This window comes from Pundamilia nyererei, unplaced genomic scaffold, assembly GCF_000239375.1.
Source record: "Pundamilia nyererei isolate P.nyererei 1_Seehausen unplaced genomic scaffold, PunNye1.0 scaffold00021, whole genome shotgun sequence".
In the NCBI taxonomy this organism is placed as follows: domain Eukaryota; kingdom Metazoa; phylum Chordata; class Actinopteri; order Cichliformes; family Cichlidae; genus Pundamilia; species Pundamilia nyererei.
In genome coordinates, this window is record NW_005187422.1 from 759838 (window position 1) to 778621 (window position 18784).

Below are 18784 nucleotides of genomic sequence, written 5' to 3' on the forward strand. Positions count from 1 at the left end.
CTACCTTTGCGACTTCATCCTTAAGGGGTATTCTGGAGAAGAACTTTCAATTTCCTTTCTTGCACTTGGAAAGATCAGTCCAACATCGTATCTGCCCACTAAATATAACGCTACAGCCAGGAGATGGTTAAGCATAAAGACTAGAAGCAGGGAGAACAACTACTAAGCTGATGAGTGTGTCAAAAAGGCAGGCATGTCTTTAAGTTAAAGTTAAGACAGGCACTTGATTACTGGGAAGAAAAGTCCATGAGCTTGGGAACAGGAGATCAGATGGAGGTTTTGGGATGCTCCATCTGTACCTGCCCCTGCTACATGAGTTTTCCAATCAGAAAATACTTCCTAGTCTAGGCCTCACCCCTGACACCTCCAGCTAAGTGAATCCAGGCAGCCAGCTCCAGAAGATGATGGATTTAACACCAGAGTGTTGTTATTCCCAAGTTCCAACACCTGAGGTATCTAGAACGTGATGTTATCTGCCATCCGTCTTAGACTACGTGAAAGACGAGTCATTCCCAATGATTGCACAGGAAGGGTGTACTCGAGTACGACATTCAATCTTTTCATTGATGGCTCAGTGAACGCAATCACTGGATGGGAAGCACTGGACAGGTCAGTGTGACCCTCTAAAGCTCAGAAACAGAGTGAATAAACAGAAATAGCAACCTCTTCCTTCAAGACTACATCTGTGCGTTAGAATCAGCTCCCACTCCCATTTACTGCTCATGTTGGGATAATAATTTAAAGCCTAGCAGGTCTGGACTGTGAACAGATGATTTTTTTTTTTACTTAAAAAGATAAGTCGAGTGATAAGGGCATGAGAAATGGTGCTTGTGCAAGATCCTCTTACTTAAACTTATACTACTAGCTTTAATAGAGTTACCTTCACTATTAGTCATCCGATGTTACTAATTGGCTCTACACAGACCATCCTAATTAGTCTTGCAGGTTTTTTTTAGAGCCCTGCAAGTCAAAGGGCCACACTTACTACACTGGTAAGTGGCTGATTTATCAAATTCAAGTCAAAATAAAGCACACGTGTCACATTAATTATTGCCTTGTTTAATTAATCAGCTCCGTTCACTTAACCGAGGCCTAGCCTCTTGAAAAATGTCTGTCGGCCGAGAGTATTAATTGCAAAAAGAACCAACTGAAGTTGCGAGCTCAGCCGCAGATCTCTCAGTCAGGCTCCAGAACGGCGGCACTAATGGAGGAATACGGAGGCCACTTTAAGATGAAAAATGGCAACAGAGCCCCGTGTCACTTAATCAATATGAAAAAGCCAGTGGGGAGAAGGAAACCACCGCCTGCAGGGGCCACGCGGTCCCAGGACTCATGTCCCCAGAATGATATGGGGTGTTTAAAATGGGCCCAATTTCACACCGTAACTCATCTCAGTCGCAGTGATGATGGCGCTCGTCCCCAAGGGGGTGGTTGCGAGGGAGGCGATGCCGTCTTGGGAGGTGCTTAACAACAGCATCCATCTCTGTAACATAATACTACAGACAGCTCCAACCAAAGGAGCCACCAGCACCGGTGGCTCTAGAGTTGCCTCCAATCACACTGGATGAGATTCCTCATGAAATCGCCTCGGGCAACGCTGCAGCTGTGCCACATCAGTCACTCTGCTCAGTTATAATCCGTAAGGATCACAAAGCCTGATGAATTCTGCTAACGTGGGTCATTCCTGCATTTTTTCTTCCGCAATTAAACGAATCAAGTCCCACTCGAGGGAAATTTATTTCCACACAAAGAGCGCTAAAGCAGAGAGGACACCGCATGCGGACATCTTCAGGGCTAAGAATCCGGAGCGTCAGTTAGTCTCCGCTGGCCCTCTGCCCCTCTATCTTGCAGCTCCCTCTGGCCCCAGGGTGCTGTTATCTCTCAAACAAACAGCTCCTGTGCCGCAGCCCCGCTCGCAGACCTCATCTATCTGCATGACATGTGCTTCCCTGTTTGTTTTGTCTCGCCTGTTAGACGCGGCCGATGATATTGAGCTGTGTCGACGGCACTCTTCCGTTCACACCAGATGAATCAATCACTCCGGCGTGCTCCGCTGCCCTGTTTAGTGCAGGCAGAGTCTTTTCCACTTCAATCAATGCCGAGGGTTTAGGAAGAGGTTAGCGCTTTTCCTGCTATTTGTTAGGAAAAGAAAAGATCTCAAAAAGCGGCTCTGGCTGACTGACACACACACACAAAGTTTGTCAGTTTCCTGCAGTGTTTTGTTTATTCAAGCCCGACAGGAATATGCATGACTGTGTAAATATGTAAATATACATGGTTAATAGAGACCACTGTTAGCAGATGTCAGCGCACTGAATTGAGCTCGCAGACGCTGTTAAATTCCATGAATAATTAAAAAGAAGCAGAAATTATTCATATAAAATCACACACTATGTTCAGAGAGCACGAATGTATTTGTATAGCAAGTGTGCCGCTTGGATAGTAGACAGATAACAGGCCAAAAACAAAAAAACAAACAAAATAAAAAGTAGGTTCAGCTGCCTGCAACTATCCTAATAAAACAAGATTGTTTTGCACGTTTGCAGCGTTAAAGAAGAATTGAGACTTTGCAGTTTTATCATTAACAAAAAACAAACACTGTACAAAAATATTCCTTTAAGCGGGTTAAGACCCTAAAATTACACGACAAAAACAACACGCAGTAATTTCAAAAACAGAAAAGAAATCCTTAAAAGCAAAAACACTTCCTGAAATCCTCTGACAAGGAGTTTAAAATGAAATCCTGGAACTTTCAAATTCCTTTCCATCAGCTGATAGAGTCCCCTTCAAGATCATCGGGATCTTGCTGTGTTTGGACAATGAGCAGAGGGTTTCTACGAGGACTCGGCTCTAACAAAGTCCCGCCGCTGCTCCTCCCAGACGTGCCTTCAGTCTCTGTCGCAGCGCTGCTCGGCTGTCTCGCTCCTTTGTGGCTGGAGTCTGGAGAGATTCTCAGCTCCTCCGCCACCCGTTCCCCCAGCACCTGAATCAGCTGTCTGGAGCCTTCTGAGGCTGAGGGAAGGGCATCCTCTCTCCTTTTTTCTGCTGAAAAGCTCGTGGGTGCCTGGGGGGTGGGAGAAACGGAGGCGGAGGGTTGGGGTTCTGGAGGGTTGTCCTTGAACATCTCTCCTCCTCCTCCTCCCTCCTTGGATTCGGTGCAGTCTTCTTCAGCCTCAGATTCCTCGCTCTCACTAGACGACTCGCTGCTGCTGTCACTGGAAGTGCTGCTGCTGTCAGAAGAGCTGCTGCTGTCCTCGCTGGATTCGGGAGCCTTCTTGGAAGCTTGCTGCTCCTCTTCGACCGCCACGATCCTCGCAGCGTCCTCTAACTCGTCGATTTCCAGCTCCAAGTCGGTTTTTTGCAGGGTTGCTTTTTCCAACGTTGCTGCCAAGTCTGCCACCTTCTTGGACCTGTGAAGATGAGGAAAAAAAGTAATTAGGAAGGCAGAAAGTTTCAACTCAATACGACACTTACACACAGGGAAGGGAACGGAAAAAAGAGAGAGATCCAACTACCACTTCATCAGTGGTACCTGGGAGAGAGAGCGGCATGACAACTGACTGATCGACTGGCTCTGCGTACTAAAGACATAGCCACAGGATAACCATCTACAAATCTAATACCCATTAACCAAAGCCCATTCTCATATGAATGCTAAGTAGACCGCGATTTGCAGAGGCGACGGGGGCTCAATGAAATATGGAAATATGGATGTTTAATAATGTAGGAAGATGAGTGCTGCTGATACACGAGCCTTGGGATCTTCTACTCCCTCCCCCAACTGCTGCGCTCTCTGCAAGAGGTGATAAGAGACCGAGAGGGATTACAGAGGGAGGCAGACCCCTCCTGTTCCTCCTTCTCTACCTCAGTCCGTGCATGCAAAAATCACATGCACACTTCCACCTATAAATATGAAATGGCTAAGTCAACCGCTGCGTATGGCACGATTAGTCGAGATGAGGTCAATATATCCTGAGTGTTTCGATGCTGGAGAGGAAAAGGAAAAAACAACAACAAAAAACCCCCCGAAACATCCAATAATAATGCTGCAGCTGGAACAAACCAGAATAAACACGAGCGCTTTGTGCATTGTGCGGAAGCAAATCAGCCCTAAGAGGCTAAAGACGGTGGAGTTGTGCTCCCAGTCACACTGCAATACAGTCAATAAAAGCGTGGATAGAGAGAGCGCGCGGGCTGAGGCCCAAACAGCTAAATGTCTCCAAAGATTAAGATGAAGAGAATGCCCTCATAAAGCAGTACATTTAACAGAGTTCCCATCCCGCCGCTTTAGTTTTATAGTTGCGACTGCTTGAAGAAAGACGCGTTTTTATTGCTGATGAATGTCCTCCTACAAGGCCCCGTTTGTGTAAAGGCATAAGATTGTGTGGAGGCCCCAGCCTGCACATTATTCACGCTGGGAAAGCATGCCATGCTGCCAAAAACTTAAGTGGTTGCCATTGGGCTCCCCGCTGCAGTTAGGGCGTGTGTGCCCCCATCCCCTGTCCCTCCTCTCATTGCCATGGTGATTACGAGCTGACCTCTGCGGGTCACTGCGATTCAGACTGTGTCCATTCAGGGTGGGAGAAACCATGTGTGTGTATGTTTAGAGGGGCTACTCTTTTTCTCACACAAGGCTGCTGTTGCTCTCTCTGGCCCAATTAACCCACTGCTGAGCACCAGGATGGCTCCTCATTACCGTGCACTCCTAATGAGCTCCCCATTCTGGTGAGTAAAGTGTTTATGGAAGCAGCATGTAGGGGCTTTGCATTCATTTAGGACCTCAGGAGGAACTATGTTAACAGATCTCATAGTTGTGCTGTAGCATGAGGACACCCGTTCTCGGCACCACGACAGCCAGAAGAGAATCAACTGCAGATTGGTGGGATAAGTGATCCACTTGTTCTCAGCTGCACCTTCCCAGTCCACACTTAGGTAACGTTTAAACTGATTGTTTAAAAACAGAAGTTGTTCTAATTTCCATGGAACGAAAATCATGGTGGACAGACTCTGAGGGCTGTGATCATTGGTGGATTTCTTGCAGCCCATCCCAGAGTCATTAATGTCAGTGGCTCCAACTTTGAGCCCAGCAATTATGCCCAGCTGGTGCCAGCATGTTGGCAAATGTCAAAGTTCAGGAACATTCGAGTGGGGCTTTCGCCAGGTGACAGTCTGGTTGAACATTTCAGCCCGTCTCACGGTCATCTCTGCAATACCTCGCAAAAATCAGTTTGCCAACGTATGCTGAGAGACTCTTCTCATAAACAGAACTTGGCTGCTTAAGAATAGAAGTGGCGTTGGCAATAAGTGTCATTTCAGATCCACAAATCACAAATAAACACAGCCACACCACCCCACATCTCTGTGAGATGCCAGATGTGTCTCAGCTCCACCCACCAGACAGACACACAGCTCTGCCACAGAGAGCAGAGAGACAAGACGGCAGATGTAATGCCATCGTTTTGTTTTTGTGTAGTCTCAACTCGCCTCATCTTCACAGCACCGAGGAGCCGCAGGCAAACTATCAGAAGAGTCTTTTTAGTTCATTAACAAAAGTCCCCGGAATTTCAAGATCCAGGTGCAATTAAAAAAAAAAATCGCTTAAGGAAACCATGGATGACCAACTGTCGTCTTGGAGTTAGCATGTGTAGTTGGAGTTTACAGACATCCACACACAGCCTCGCGTTCACCCTCCAATGATGATGAAATCCGTCACTCAGACCTAAAACACTTGTGGATGCGGATATTGCAACTCGAGCGCAAGACAGCTGCGTGATGATCTTCACTGTCAAGAAAGCTGCATGAAAAGAAAACCCCAGCTAGGAAGTGATCCTACTAAACAAATGTCACCTGTAACATATTAAATGCTTCAGTACCCATTTTAACAAACTTTCAAGCCTGATTGGGTCTAACTCACTAAAGCTGCCATCTACAGACACAGACACGTAGAAAAGTGACGAGCTAGGAGCCAACATGCCAAACTTTAACTGTATTCTTCTGCTGTAACTAATAAATTACTTCAAATGTGAAGCGTCTGACTGAAGTCTGGTTAATGCAATTGAAGATGATTTTCCAGTTTGGGCAGTAGCACATAAACGCACCACACGAGAAGAGCTTCTAAATACATGCAAGCGTTTAGAAAATTGAAAAAAAAAATCAAGACGAGCACCAGAAACTGTTTGTTGTGGGCACTGCTCACTCTAAGTATACGCTGTCTGAAGCTGTCACTTATGTGTGAACACAGACAACCACTGCATTCTTTGGAAAGCCGAGTTTAAAAGTCACTGTTTTTGTTTTAAACAATCACAAATAACTTAATGTAACCTCATATAATTATGATGATGATGATGATGGAGCCTGTTCAGGGTCCCAGGTTCTGCAAAACCCACGTGAGCGCTTCCTGTAGTGAGACTGTGGCAGAGAAGCCTCCTGCAGCACAGCCACTTCAAAGACTGCCCTGTATTCTCTTTCCCCCGTGGGAAGTCATTATTGCGTTAGCGTTGGAGAGGCGCGCTTGTTTTCTCTCCCCTCCCTTGCTCTGTGGTGGGAGAAGCTCGGCCTGCAGTGAACACAAAGGCCCTGTCCAGGAGGGGGGAGGGATAATGTTGTACACAATCCAGTCATTACTATACTGCTGTTGTGGCTTGCCTTCATTAAACTGAGGAGGGGCGCCTTTTTTCAAGGTTGGAAAACTTCTGGCGAGACAAAGACACCTCCATCTGCCAAAGTCTTTAGATGAGAACGTGAAGGGAGAGAGTGTGTGTGTGTCTGTGCGTTGTCTGTGAAAGAGCCGAGCTAAATTACAATCTGACATTTCTTTCATCAGGCTTGTGTTCAGTGAAAGAGCAGCTCATTCAGCATGTCTGTGCTCTTGAAAACATCTCAGATAAAGCTTGTCCTCAGACGCAGAAATCTGTGTAATATAAGCACCAGATTTCCTCAGAGTAACTCGCAAACGCATCATTCACCGGCTGAAGGGGGGGATAAAAGCCGACGCTGGGAGACGCGATCCGTCAGTGTGACTGAATGCTGAAACGGTCCGAGGCGCTGTAGCCTCTCCCGTTCCAGAAACGAGAAACACAGATGTATTTATCTGGGGAACCAGTGTTTGAGACCCCAATTACAGCTGCCTGAGGACCCCTGAAACACTGGTAGATGGTTCACACAATTGAGACAGGTGTGGAGGAACTTTTTCTAATTTTTATTTTTGCCTTTTTCTTTCTCTTTGGTCATATAATGGCTTAAAATGCTTATGAAGACAACATATTTACTGCAAGGATGTGAGAAGAGCAGAGCAACAGATGCTGACATCATAAAAAGGTTCCACCGAATTGTATCAACTGGGAACAGAAAATTTCAACCCTAAACACCGGTTGCAACTGCCTGGTAACTGTTCCACTGCATTTCATGGCTGGTTGGCGAGTGGTTGCAGGAGGTTGCTATGTCAAATTGCTGGCAAACAGGTATAAGTTGCTGCCCTGAAAACCCTTTTGTGATTGCCACAGTTGCCCATAGTTGGTAGGAAAGTCACCAACCTTTCTGCAAAAACCAGAAAAAGAGACTGTTTGCCTTCAAAGTAAAAGTTGCACCTTCTGAAACATGTTGGTGTCAGTGGTAAGACAGAACTTTGACTTGTGGTCTCCGTTTCTGGTTTGTGTCTTTCAGATGTTACTCATCAAGAGTCATGCTGGCATCTTCCATGCAAATTACAGCCAACTGTAGCAATCTGCTAACAACTAAAGCAATCACAAGGAGGACAATAGGAATGCTTGCCAGGAATGTGAAAGTATTGATGGTTGGTGTCACAGATGTTGTAGCCCAAGGAGGCAATTTCACCAAGTGTGAGTCAGCAACCACTCAACAGCTGGTCAGGGTATACGCATTTTTCCTCTAACCGACCGTGGTTGCGAGGGTTGGCCTCCATGTCACAGTCTGAGACCAAACATCAGTCGATTAGTGGGAGAGCCCCCAGCGTCCGAGCCCGAAGGTGGTGCATCACATCCCTCAGGTCACGAGTGTGATCAGAAGCATGCTTGTAGTTTCTTTTCCAACATCAATGAAGATTCTGTGCAAATAATCCATTTACATCATGTTCCCAAAACTGAAATTCATATTGGAAAATCATTGGTTTGACACATTCGTGGTAGGTGGGAAAGATTCTATCCTGTTCTAAATCCAGCTGGAAAATTATTTCCTGTTCTGACTACTTGGTCAAGAGCACAGGAAGGGGTTTAAAAAAAAACGAAAAAACAAAAACCGCAGGATCGTTGGGAGTGGTGTAGTACTGCACAAAGACTCCATCTTGAAAGGGAGATCAGCCAATGATGAAACTATTTTGTGAAGGTTTTGGGGGTTGTCATTAGGGATGGCAATCGAGAACCAGTTCCCAGTAGTTGAATTCCTTGGAGTTGTTGGCCTGCTAACCTATCAATCCAGCTTATTGGCTCCACTTGTACTACTATCAGCTGATTTCATCTGATATGGACATTACATCTATTTTTATTCCACAAGAAGATGACAGCACAATGGTAAAGTAGAAACTGCATCCAGGAACAGGATGCAGAAACAATACACTACTAAAAGGAACTTCAGCTCTTTGCAAGCACCTGGATGGACAGCGTGCTAACGCTAAGCTAGCCAAGACCCAAGAGTGACATCAAAGCGGACTGAATGCTGACCAAACCCAGCAGCCAGAGCCTGAACTTCAACAGGTAACAAACTGAGTAAGAGTCAGGCTGCAGCCTCCATTTCTGCCTGTTCATGTTTCTAAAGTCGAAATCGCCCTGACGATCACTTTAAATAGTCTTTGTGCTGGTTTGCATCTTTGCTTGTACTGTTGGCTTTGTGTCTATCTAGGATACTAAAGGAAAGATCGTGTGTCCTCACTTGGGTAGGGATTTGTGTTGGTGTGTCGGACTGTAGCCTCATGTTAAATGGTGTTAAATATTACTTTTTTTGAGTAATGACACCAAAACTGATCACAACAAAAAGGTTAAATAACATCAACATGCACAAATATTAGACCGCACAGGATGTAATTAATTTGTCTGTGATCTACTGCTTAGAGATGGTGGTGACTCTTAAAGCGGAACCAGTTAGAATCCATAAGGATTCTCACTGGGTTGTCATGTTCCCAAATCTCAAGAATTAATCTATCACAAGATGCAGATTTAGAAAAAGCATTCTCGTACTCTTTCTTAGTCCTTTGTGGATTTGGTGGCAGATAAAAAGAAGCGTCTCAAGTGACAAGTTTCTATTCCTACATCATCACTTAGGTTTAAAAGGAGGATTTTTTTAAAAAGCTCCAAGTATTGCAGGCTTTAGTTTGGTCTGAGCTCAAAGAAGTTAAAGACCTCAGGATTGACTTTGAAACTTTTTGTCAGAATGTTCCAGTTGGATTTACTCTCTACTTTTGGGATTATGGGATCTTTACTACAAATGCTCAGCTCTTTACTTTTTCTCTGCTTTTACCGTCTCCTCACTTACCATCTGACTTGTGTAATCACAAAAAACGTTCAAGTCCTCTACTTCTCCAGCCTGTCTGCTTCATATCCCACTGCTAACATCTCTTTCTAGTATCTCACAATGTGACACAATTCAGTGTTAGACACCCTTTTCTGATACGCCTGTCTAAATGTATAGGGTTGTTAGGCTGCAGAGAAAAAAAAATACAACAATCAATTGAATTAACTGGAGTGAACACTCCACACGAGGGTTTAGGAAATTATGCAAACACAGTACTCTGCGTTTATGATGAGCTGTGTGTTCAAGACAAAAATCTGGAGTGGACTCCTGCTGAGAGGAAATCTGTACTACTTATCCCTGTTAGCTGGGAGACATTGGTGTCTTTGTTCTGCCCGGTGGGGCCTCTAAGGATCTCGTTCAGTGATGCGGCTAACGGCAGATAGAGCAGCTCCATTATCTGTTTCAAAGCTTTCAGGACAGCTGTTTGACAGTTGTGTGGTGCTGTCTGCTGGAAGTCCCTTCCCAACAAACATGTGGGTGTCAGATCAGCTGGGAGATTGACACGTGAGCTGTGTTAATGTGAACAGAAAAGCTTTGAGCACAAGTGAAACAAAAACATCTGTAAGTGCCAAAGGCTGAAGGGGAAACCTGGGTAGTATTTGACTTGTGTGTTACAATAACACAGAGTTACGCTGAGGTAAAAACCACCAGTCGTCCTAGGCAGCGTGGGGAGAAAGTGTTGACACTGAGCACAAGGGCACTTTCAAGGTGTTTGACCCACACGCCTCAGCTGACACACTGACCCCACGCTTGACCTCCTTGCCCTGAGACACTTGCAGTTGTTAGAGCTCCAGAAACTCCCCCACCCCACCCGCGGGGGAGCTTTTGTCAGAGCTGCTGACAAATCTCCCCGACGGCCGCCGCCGAGGACACAACGCTGAGGTTGAACAAGGTGAGGGAGGCATTGCGAGCGCGTAGAGCCAGCGAGGGGCTGCTCCGCTGTCTAAAAGCTCTAAAAGCTCCGCTGTCTTTCCTCAGACTGGTCTGAGGAAAGAGAATGCCTACAACTTCATTTTTCGACAGTTGCCCGTTGTTGCTTTTCATGCTTTTCTGTGATGCACTCTCTTTTCTACAGTTGAAAACAACACCCATTGTGTCTGTGAGGACTGCTCACTTCACACCTACCATTCACAATTATTTGAGTCTGTCCATTCAGCTGCTGTGGTGCGAGGCTCGGCCCATCCTTAAGCCGCTTCTTGTCAATTTTCCAGTTTTTGCAGCAATGTGTCAATGTCCATTTCACACATCTCAGAGGCAATTCACACATTTGCTCCACAAAAGAAAAAGCAGACTAAATTTTCTTGCTAATCACTTCATCCTCTCCTCAGACTAACCCTGAAGCGCTTGTATTCTGTATTCTCCGCGTTTTTCTTTTTTTTTGTCCTGCTAGACTATAATTGACCCAATTAATAAAGGTGGGTGGGTGGCTGCGAGAGAAACCTGTGTGGTAAAAGGAAGCTGCGGCCCTTCTGATTCTCTGAGGTACTGTAACACAACAACAGGCTTATAAAGCTTCGTGTGCGCTGGCTGCCGTGGATCTGTGTTGGCCTGTCTCCAAGCTTTTTGATAAAGGCAGGCAAAACAAAGAGAAAGAAAGTGAGGCGACTCGCTTATTTCCCCCCTCTTTTTTTTCCTGTGCAGTCCAGCAACTCTGCGGGGGTTTTGGCAGCTGAAGACCTTCAAAAGCATACAGTGAAACTAATGGACTGGAGAGGCTGCTGCTCCATTTGAAATAATACTGTCTGCTAACAATTCAGAGATAATTAGGATTGGACGGATGTGTGAGGGCGGATTAAAAACCATACCCAACAAAAGGATGTTTGTGTGTGTTTGTGTGAAATGGTGACCGCTCCAGTGAGGGGAAAAAAAATATAGCCCAAAACAAAACAAAAAAAGTTCCTCATTATTGAAACAACGGGAAGCGCAATTTGCTTTGAGGTTGCACGCTTGATCTCAGCGCAAAGGGGTGTCTGAGAGCGTAGAGGAGAGCGCCTGCCCCGTGGCTTAAATCATGATGAAGTCTTTACGAGGTTGTAAATCTGAGACCGATGTCTCAGCAGTCAGATGAACTTTAGGAGTAGAAACGCATGTGGGACACAGTGAGGAGATTAAATAAATCAACCACCCCCCCTGCAGCCAGCAAACATCCATTAATCGCCGTGTCCATCACGTATAGCTGATCGCATATGCCTCGGCAGCAGCAGCGGAGAGGGAGCGACAGGATACGGGGATTGCACCGGGGGGTGGGGGGGTATATAGATTGCATCTCATCTAACCGCCTGGGCTCCCAGAGACGACTCACTTAGCGGAGGATGACAAATCCTGCGCGGGGGAATATCTCGCACTGTGGGAAAACAATGCCTACACGATCTGTCATCAAACCTGTCAGATGATACAAAGGGGGCCGCCACAACAAACCGCATGTATGATAGAGGAGGTTGGTCTGTGGAAATCACCGCTGCCGCCTCGCTCTCCTGCGCTGCTGCTTTGCATTCTGACTGCAGGCTCCTTTTAATATTACACTGCAAACATGGGAACATAGTTTCATAAACCGCGAGAGAAGACTGTATGAGGTTTCTATTGAGTGTGAGCCAGCGCGCTCATACATGAAGAACGACAACAACAGAAATCTGTTCACGCTTGGTTGCTCTCTCAAGTGGCAGGAGGTGACAGAAGTGCTTCTACTGTCTTTTTCACATCATGACAAAAAAAATAAATACTGTACACTTTTATTTAGACAAGAGAAATGTAATGATTCAATCACAGGTCAGTGCTAAGAGATCACGGGGCCAATCCGTTTAATGATCGATGAAGGGTGTAGTGGCAGCCAGCACGTTTGGCCAAGCTGACATTTAGTTCCAAAGTAGAGCAGGGAGGGAAGGGAGGAGGAGCAGTGCTCCGGTGTGCCTCGGAAGAGACTGATCGACTTTCTCTGTGAGTTGACAAGAGCTTCAGAAGCTCCGTGCGCTTACAGACTAAGATCGAGTGCGCGTCTTCTCTCTGCTCTGTGTCTCAAACAGCCCTGAACCAGACTCCTTATTCCTCCCACCCTTTACGAACGCAGCATCCGCTGCATTTTCTATTTCTTTAAAAGAGCAGCATTCAAGACTTGTGCTGGAAAAATGCAGAAATGAGAATGCGAGGAAGGGAGGTAGAGACCGCTAAATCCCTGCAGACCTTTTATCGTGTCTGCATCTGGGCGCTGAGCCTACAACATCAGGCGCGCATTTTTCAACTGGGCTTTTTCCAGACGAGCACACCACTTTGCTGAACCTTGGCCAGGAGTAAAACTGAGCTCATTACTCTGTAATGTGCTCGCAGGCTCGCATTTAAAATGTGACTAATTGTTAAATATGAACTAGGCGGGGGGAGGGGAGGAGGAGGAGAGAGCCATCAGACCTGTGGCATTTGGGAAGAAAGTGCAGATCTGGCATCTTTGGGCTTGCAGTTCTAGGAAAAGGTCGCATCCGCCACAGATTGGAGAAGCCCACGCAGACGCGCATGAGCTCCTAAAGGTTTCGTACAGAGTGAATCCGCTGAGTGCAGCTGGCTCTTTTAACACCCACTGATGGTACTTTGACCACATAAACTGCATCTTTCGCAGGCTTGGTCGTGCAATTGGCCCTGCTGTGACAAAATGACACTGAAGCATCGCGGGAGGGGGCAGTCTGAATGGCACAGTGCATGCCTCTGAAGGCAATTCTATCTAGATTGAGGCCTCTGAGGTGTCTGCATGTGTGTGTGAATGGATTTGTGTGTGCTGGTGGACTTACTTGACTCTCTGGATCCAGATGCAGTAGTCTGTGATGTACAGATCGTTCAATATGTATGCCGGCTCGTTCTCTCTGAAGACTCTGTGAATATCCAGCAGGCATTTGAGGACGCAGGCTTTCCCTGGGCACGGCAACACAGCCGGGGTAGGCAAATGGAAAAACAGTGTTATTCGTGCTCACTATTAAGGATGACAATGCACTCCAGCTGCTGGCAGATGCAGCATGTGTCTTAAGGCTTGCAGTTATTGTTCCATACATAAAAGCCAAGATACAGGATCAGAGGGAAATCCCAGCGAGCAGCAGAGTAATTTCAGCCATATGGGTTTTTTGTTTTTTAGGAAAAAGAAGTGGTTCATCTGAGACAAAGATGACAACTCTATTTCTGGAGTCTGTCAAATTAATAGTGTTTCTGCTCAAACTCTGTCAAACACTGCTTTGCCTTGATTTATCAAAAATAGCTCTGAATGTTTCTGATGATTTTCCACTTGACATAAATCTTAAGCCTGCCTGTTCTGCTACTGCGCTGCATCCTTATCTGTATCCATTTTGCTTCTGATTTGATGTTACATCAATTAATTAGACGTAGCATGTAAAAGCTGATTTTTTTAGAAATCTGCATCTTGTTGATTTTCCCCCCCTTTTTTCCTCCACAGCGCTCGAAAAACTATTTCTTTCCAAGAAATCCTGCCTGGTCCTAAAGGAGGAGGATCACTTTCTCAAAGTCTTTCTTTGGCAGTTGGCAATACATTTGGTTTAATTTACATTTCTAACCTTAGAAATTCTATAACTTCCAAAAGTGACATTTCTCATACTGAAAACTACAACAAGCCCGAGGGCCTGGGGGGAAGCGGGGTTGCAGGGGGAGACACTGGCGTCGCGTCTATGCAGCTCTTCATGCACACAGCAGATGTGGTCGTTCATTTCCTTCTAATCCTGTTTGTTTCTTATTTTTCTCTCCTAATTTCTTTCATAAAAATCTGTCTTTGCAAAACTTTAGAAATGTCACTGAAAAACAGATATGACACTAAAGCTTATGCTTAATTAGATTTTAAAATTAGGCACAAAAATAATTTATTTGCACTAATGACTTGTGGTGCTTTCAGTAACACTGAGCGGCAACAACATTAAAGTTGCAGTGATGCCAGTAGATTCCAGATGCAAGTCCGTAATCCCAGCTATGGTGGTCGTTATTGCACAAACAACTCTAAACGCCGTTCATCTGTAATGAGTGTAGGCTGCCAGTGCGCTGTTTATCTCAGCTGGTGTCCACGTCTATTTACTCTGTAAAAGGAGTCCAATATGCATCGATAAATCAGTGAAGCTCGCTCCTGTCTGATGAAAGGTGAGTTGGTGAGAATGAATGAACTGTTGTTTTTGCCCGTGTTAGCCGCTGTAAGCAGAACTGTCTTAAAAGTGGACCTAATATTGTTGGACTCTGTGCTAATAAGCTCTCATATGTTCTCGTTATTTGAGGGGGGGGAAAAAAATCTCATCAGCTGCCATAATGTTAGCTTATAACCAGCTGTTATTGTTATTTGGCCACTGTCAACTGTCCGGAGATGGAGGGTCGCACGTCCAGTCTGCTGACAATAACTGTCACAATACTGTTAATAAATAACAATGTTTATGTATGTTTTTGTACAGTTAGAGCTCTGACTTCAGTTTAGGAGATGAAGCTCGAGGTGAGGAAGAGCATGATGTTTTATCCAGATGCTGGTCGTGTTGGCCCTTTTGCCTTTGTGAAGGGGAGCCCTAATCAGATGATATAACAAAAGGCATGTTTTCAGTCTAAAGGTGAAGAGACAAATTAAAACACGTCTCCACAGCATGTGAATGGCTCCTAACGTTCTTCTTTTCCACCTTTGATGTATTACGGATGTGACCGGTCTCTAGCCACATATATAAAAGTCCATCTTGGTCACTGTTCATGAATCCAGGGCAACATGCCGGCTTCACAAACTCTGCATTTTTAATGGTTTAATGTGGTCAGACACTGCAACAAACTGTAAAAAAGTTTAATATTGTGGCTGTTCTCCGTGCGTAAATATACTGATTTTTATATTCTTGGTTTATTTTGGGAGGAGACAGAAGAGGAGGTGACTGGATTGAGGTACCCACAAACAATAAGCCAATCAGCAACAAGGAGAGAGATTTAAGTGATTGATTTAATGTTGGAGAGAAGGACTGTGTGTCATTATGACTGCAGAGTTCATCCCAAGAGGCTGCTTTGGAAAAATGTTTGCTCTCATCTATCAAAGCAAGAGCACAGAAGATGTATGTTTACAGCCACCAGAAATATCCACCAGGAAGCCACCAGAGCTGTGTAAGCTGCAAAGTCCCAATATGCAGTTCATGTCTAAGAATAGCAGCACCTCATAGCTCTTTATTTGCCTTCATACACTTAACTGTATAACTATTGCCACAACACAACGTGTTATTTTAATTTAATATAAACTTTTTAAGTGTTCATTTGTTAATTTTAATTTTTAGGATACCATGTGCTTTATTTAATGCAAATGATAAAACATACAGATGGTGACAGAAAATGTATGTCTACTGTCAAACTATCTACTAAAGAATCTGTACGTTCAGTCCTTATTGACATTTTTGACAGTGTGTTTTGAAATTGTTTTAGAAAAACCGTTTCCTCTTTCAACACCCCAACTGCATCACACACAGAACAACAATGGTTCATCTGGACGTAGAGTTTTAAGTGGGAGAAACGTTTCGTCACTCTAACAAGTGACTTCTTCAGTCTCAGCTGACTGCAGGTTTCCCCAACCTTACAAACAGTCCATTGCATAATGACTGAAACTAGCACCACTGAAGGAACAATGGGATGTGAGGTCAGTTCCTTGATTCCTTCCTTATTTTGCAAATTGCCATGGCCGTTGATTAACAACCACTGATCAAAGACCATGAGTACCATCCACAGTGAGCTGATAGAAAAAGACGTACCTTTAGGCCCCCTCCTCGATTCAGAGATGGTCTTTCCCTTTTCACATAAATAGCCTCCTTGACTCCCCGCTCAAACCAGCGTTCCTCCCTGTCCAGGATGTGTCCAGACGTTGTTTGGTTTCCCCAATGTATAAGTCATGGCAATCCTCCTGGCACTTAACAGTACCTACATTGCTCTGTTTGTGTCAAGGGATCATTGGCATGGACCATTTTTGGCGGAGTGTGTTTTGGCGTTTGAAAGCCACACAGTCTTTGGAGAAAATGCGTCTCAACTGTTCCGATACTCCTGACACATAGGGAATCACTAAGGGTTTTCGCTTAGGCAGCAGTTGTCCTTCTCTCCTGGATCCTGACCTCACAGCCCATTGTTTATTCAGTGGGCTGGTTTCAGTCATTGTGCAAAGATACTGTTTATAAGGTTGGGGAAACCTGCAGTCAGCTGAGACTGAAGAAGTTGCACGGACGAGTGACGAAATGTTTCTCCCACTGAAAACGTCCAGATGAACAGAACCAAATTTTTGGATTTAATTACCTGCATGATTGAGCATGCATCAAGACGATACACTGAATACGTGTGTTATTCTGAAAGGAATTTTCTCCTGAAGCACATAGCTAGTGCTGCAGCACTTATCCTTCAATCAGGCATATAAATAGCCATATGATGTGGCCAACAATCCGCTGAGGGCAAGAGAAAATGCTCCTCTCCACCTCCAGAGAGCTTGTTGGCGTTGTCCAGAGACATTCCAGACCAATCAAAATAAACAGCGTACTCACAGCGAGGAAAACCTTGAACAAACATTTGGTCCTCATTTAAAGCATGGCATTGTATACAGGGAACTGTGGCCTAAGGAAAAAACATAAAAGAAATTTTTTTTTCTTTTTTAAAGAAAAAAAAAATCAAGGCTTGGATTGTGTGAAGCAAAAAAACAAAACAAACAAAAAAAAAAAGGTCTTGCTTCCAAGATTTGATTTTTTTTTTCCAGAGAGAAGCTTTCTAAGTTGTTTGGAGAAAACTGGAGCAAAGGTTGAGTTTAACATACTGATTGTTGGTGAAGGGTTTAGCACAAGTGAGCGAGGCATTTCAATTAGGTATCATTGGGTTATCCAATGAGTGGGGAGGGAGACGCATTCAAAACGTAGAGCAGTAATTCCTTCATGGCTGCAGACTGGGCAGGCATGCAGTGTGGTGGTGGGTGTGAAGTGGACCAAAAACAAAAGCCTGCTGTGTTTTCTAGACACTGCAGCAGCAAAGTAATCTTTTTTTTTAAACAGTTTTTATGTTTTTTACATAAACACTTAATGATGTATGTGAGAAACACAACCTCAGCCATCTTTGTCACAGCCTTTTCTGATGAGGAATTTAAAGTATTCTTATTTTCAAATATCTTGAAGGACACTGACAGCCCACAGCATTTTTTTTTAATTTATTGCTTAAAACATGTTGAGTAGAACTTCACAAAGACCAGTAAAACCACTGCATGATAACCTAAAAATGGTCCTCGCCACCTTGTCTTCAACTAAAAACAAAGCAGCTTCATATCTAAAGGAAAATGAGTGCAATTTCAGCACCATGTCTCAGTTTTGTTTTGTTTTTTTGCATTATAAAGAAGCACTAATGTCAAAAGTCAGTGGCAAATTGGTGCAGCACCTTAGCTTAACCACCTTACTCTGGTGTCGTATGGCAGCTACAGAGGATGTCATAGCCAGTACGAAAGTTGAAAAACTAGACTGTGTCGAAAGACTCAGACCTGTGGCTTGGAACAAACACTCATTACATTAAACATTTTAACTTTGCAACACAATGGTTCCCAGTGTATTTTCCACTGGGAAAGTCCAACAAGTATTCCCTCCTTCTCAGCAATTTTCACACTAAAAAGCCATCCAGTGGTCCCTTATGCAGGTGGATATTTTACTGTGCTGTGAAAAAGTAAAATGACTTAACAAGGGAGGTAATTACTTGCTCCCTAAATAGAGCCAGGTAGATTTGGACATAGGTTTCCCTTTATACAGTCAGAGGAAAAAAAATAATTTTAATGCTTGCTTAAGTTTTTTGGGTTTGAACAGTGAGAGACCGAACAATAACAAAAAAATCCTGAAAAACGCATTTCAGAAAGTTATAAATTAAGTCACATTTTCATGAAAGAAATAAGTATTTGATCTCTTTCAAAACACGCTTTTGTACTTGGTGGCAAAACCTTTATTGGCATCCACACATCGCACCAACTGTTGTCACCTTCTCACCCAGCTGCTTGGTGATGGTCTTGTAGCCCATTCCAGCCTTGTGTAGGTCCACAATCTTGTCCCTCATATCCTTGGAAAACTCTTTGGTCTTGGCCATGGTGCAGAAATTAATTGCTCCAATGGGCAGCATTCTTTTATGCGCATAACAAGTTGTGAAGGCTCCCAATGGCAGCTCGTTGCCTGTATAAGATAGACCTGGGGGCTAGAAGTCCTACTGATTGATGAAAATGCGAATTCATTTATAACTTTCTGAAATGCATTTTTCTGGATTTTTTTGTTATTGTTCTGTC

At 44.4% G+C, this 18784-nt stretch overlaps 1 protein-coding gene across 2 annotated transcripts in view; it reads right to left on the reverse strand.

Annotated features, from left to right (window-relative positions):
* Positions 1 to 2207: 2207 nt before the first annotated feature.
* shq1 (SHQ1, H/ACA ribonucleoprotein assembly factor) overlaps positions 2208 to 18784 on the reverse strand; it is a 49887-nt gene continuing 33310 nt past the window's right edge. For both annotated transcript variants that reach the window (XM_005726616.1, XM_005726617.1), the window contains exons 11-12: positions 13296 to 13416; positions 2208 to 3410 (exon numbers count right to left, since the gene is read on the reverse strand). In XM_005726616.1, coding sequence (XP_005726673.1) covers positions 2768 to 3410; positions 13296 to 13416 — 764 coding nt within the window. In that variant the 3' untranslated portion in view covers positions 2208 to 2767. The remainder of the gene's footprint in view (positions 3411 to 13295; positions 13417 to 18784) is intronic.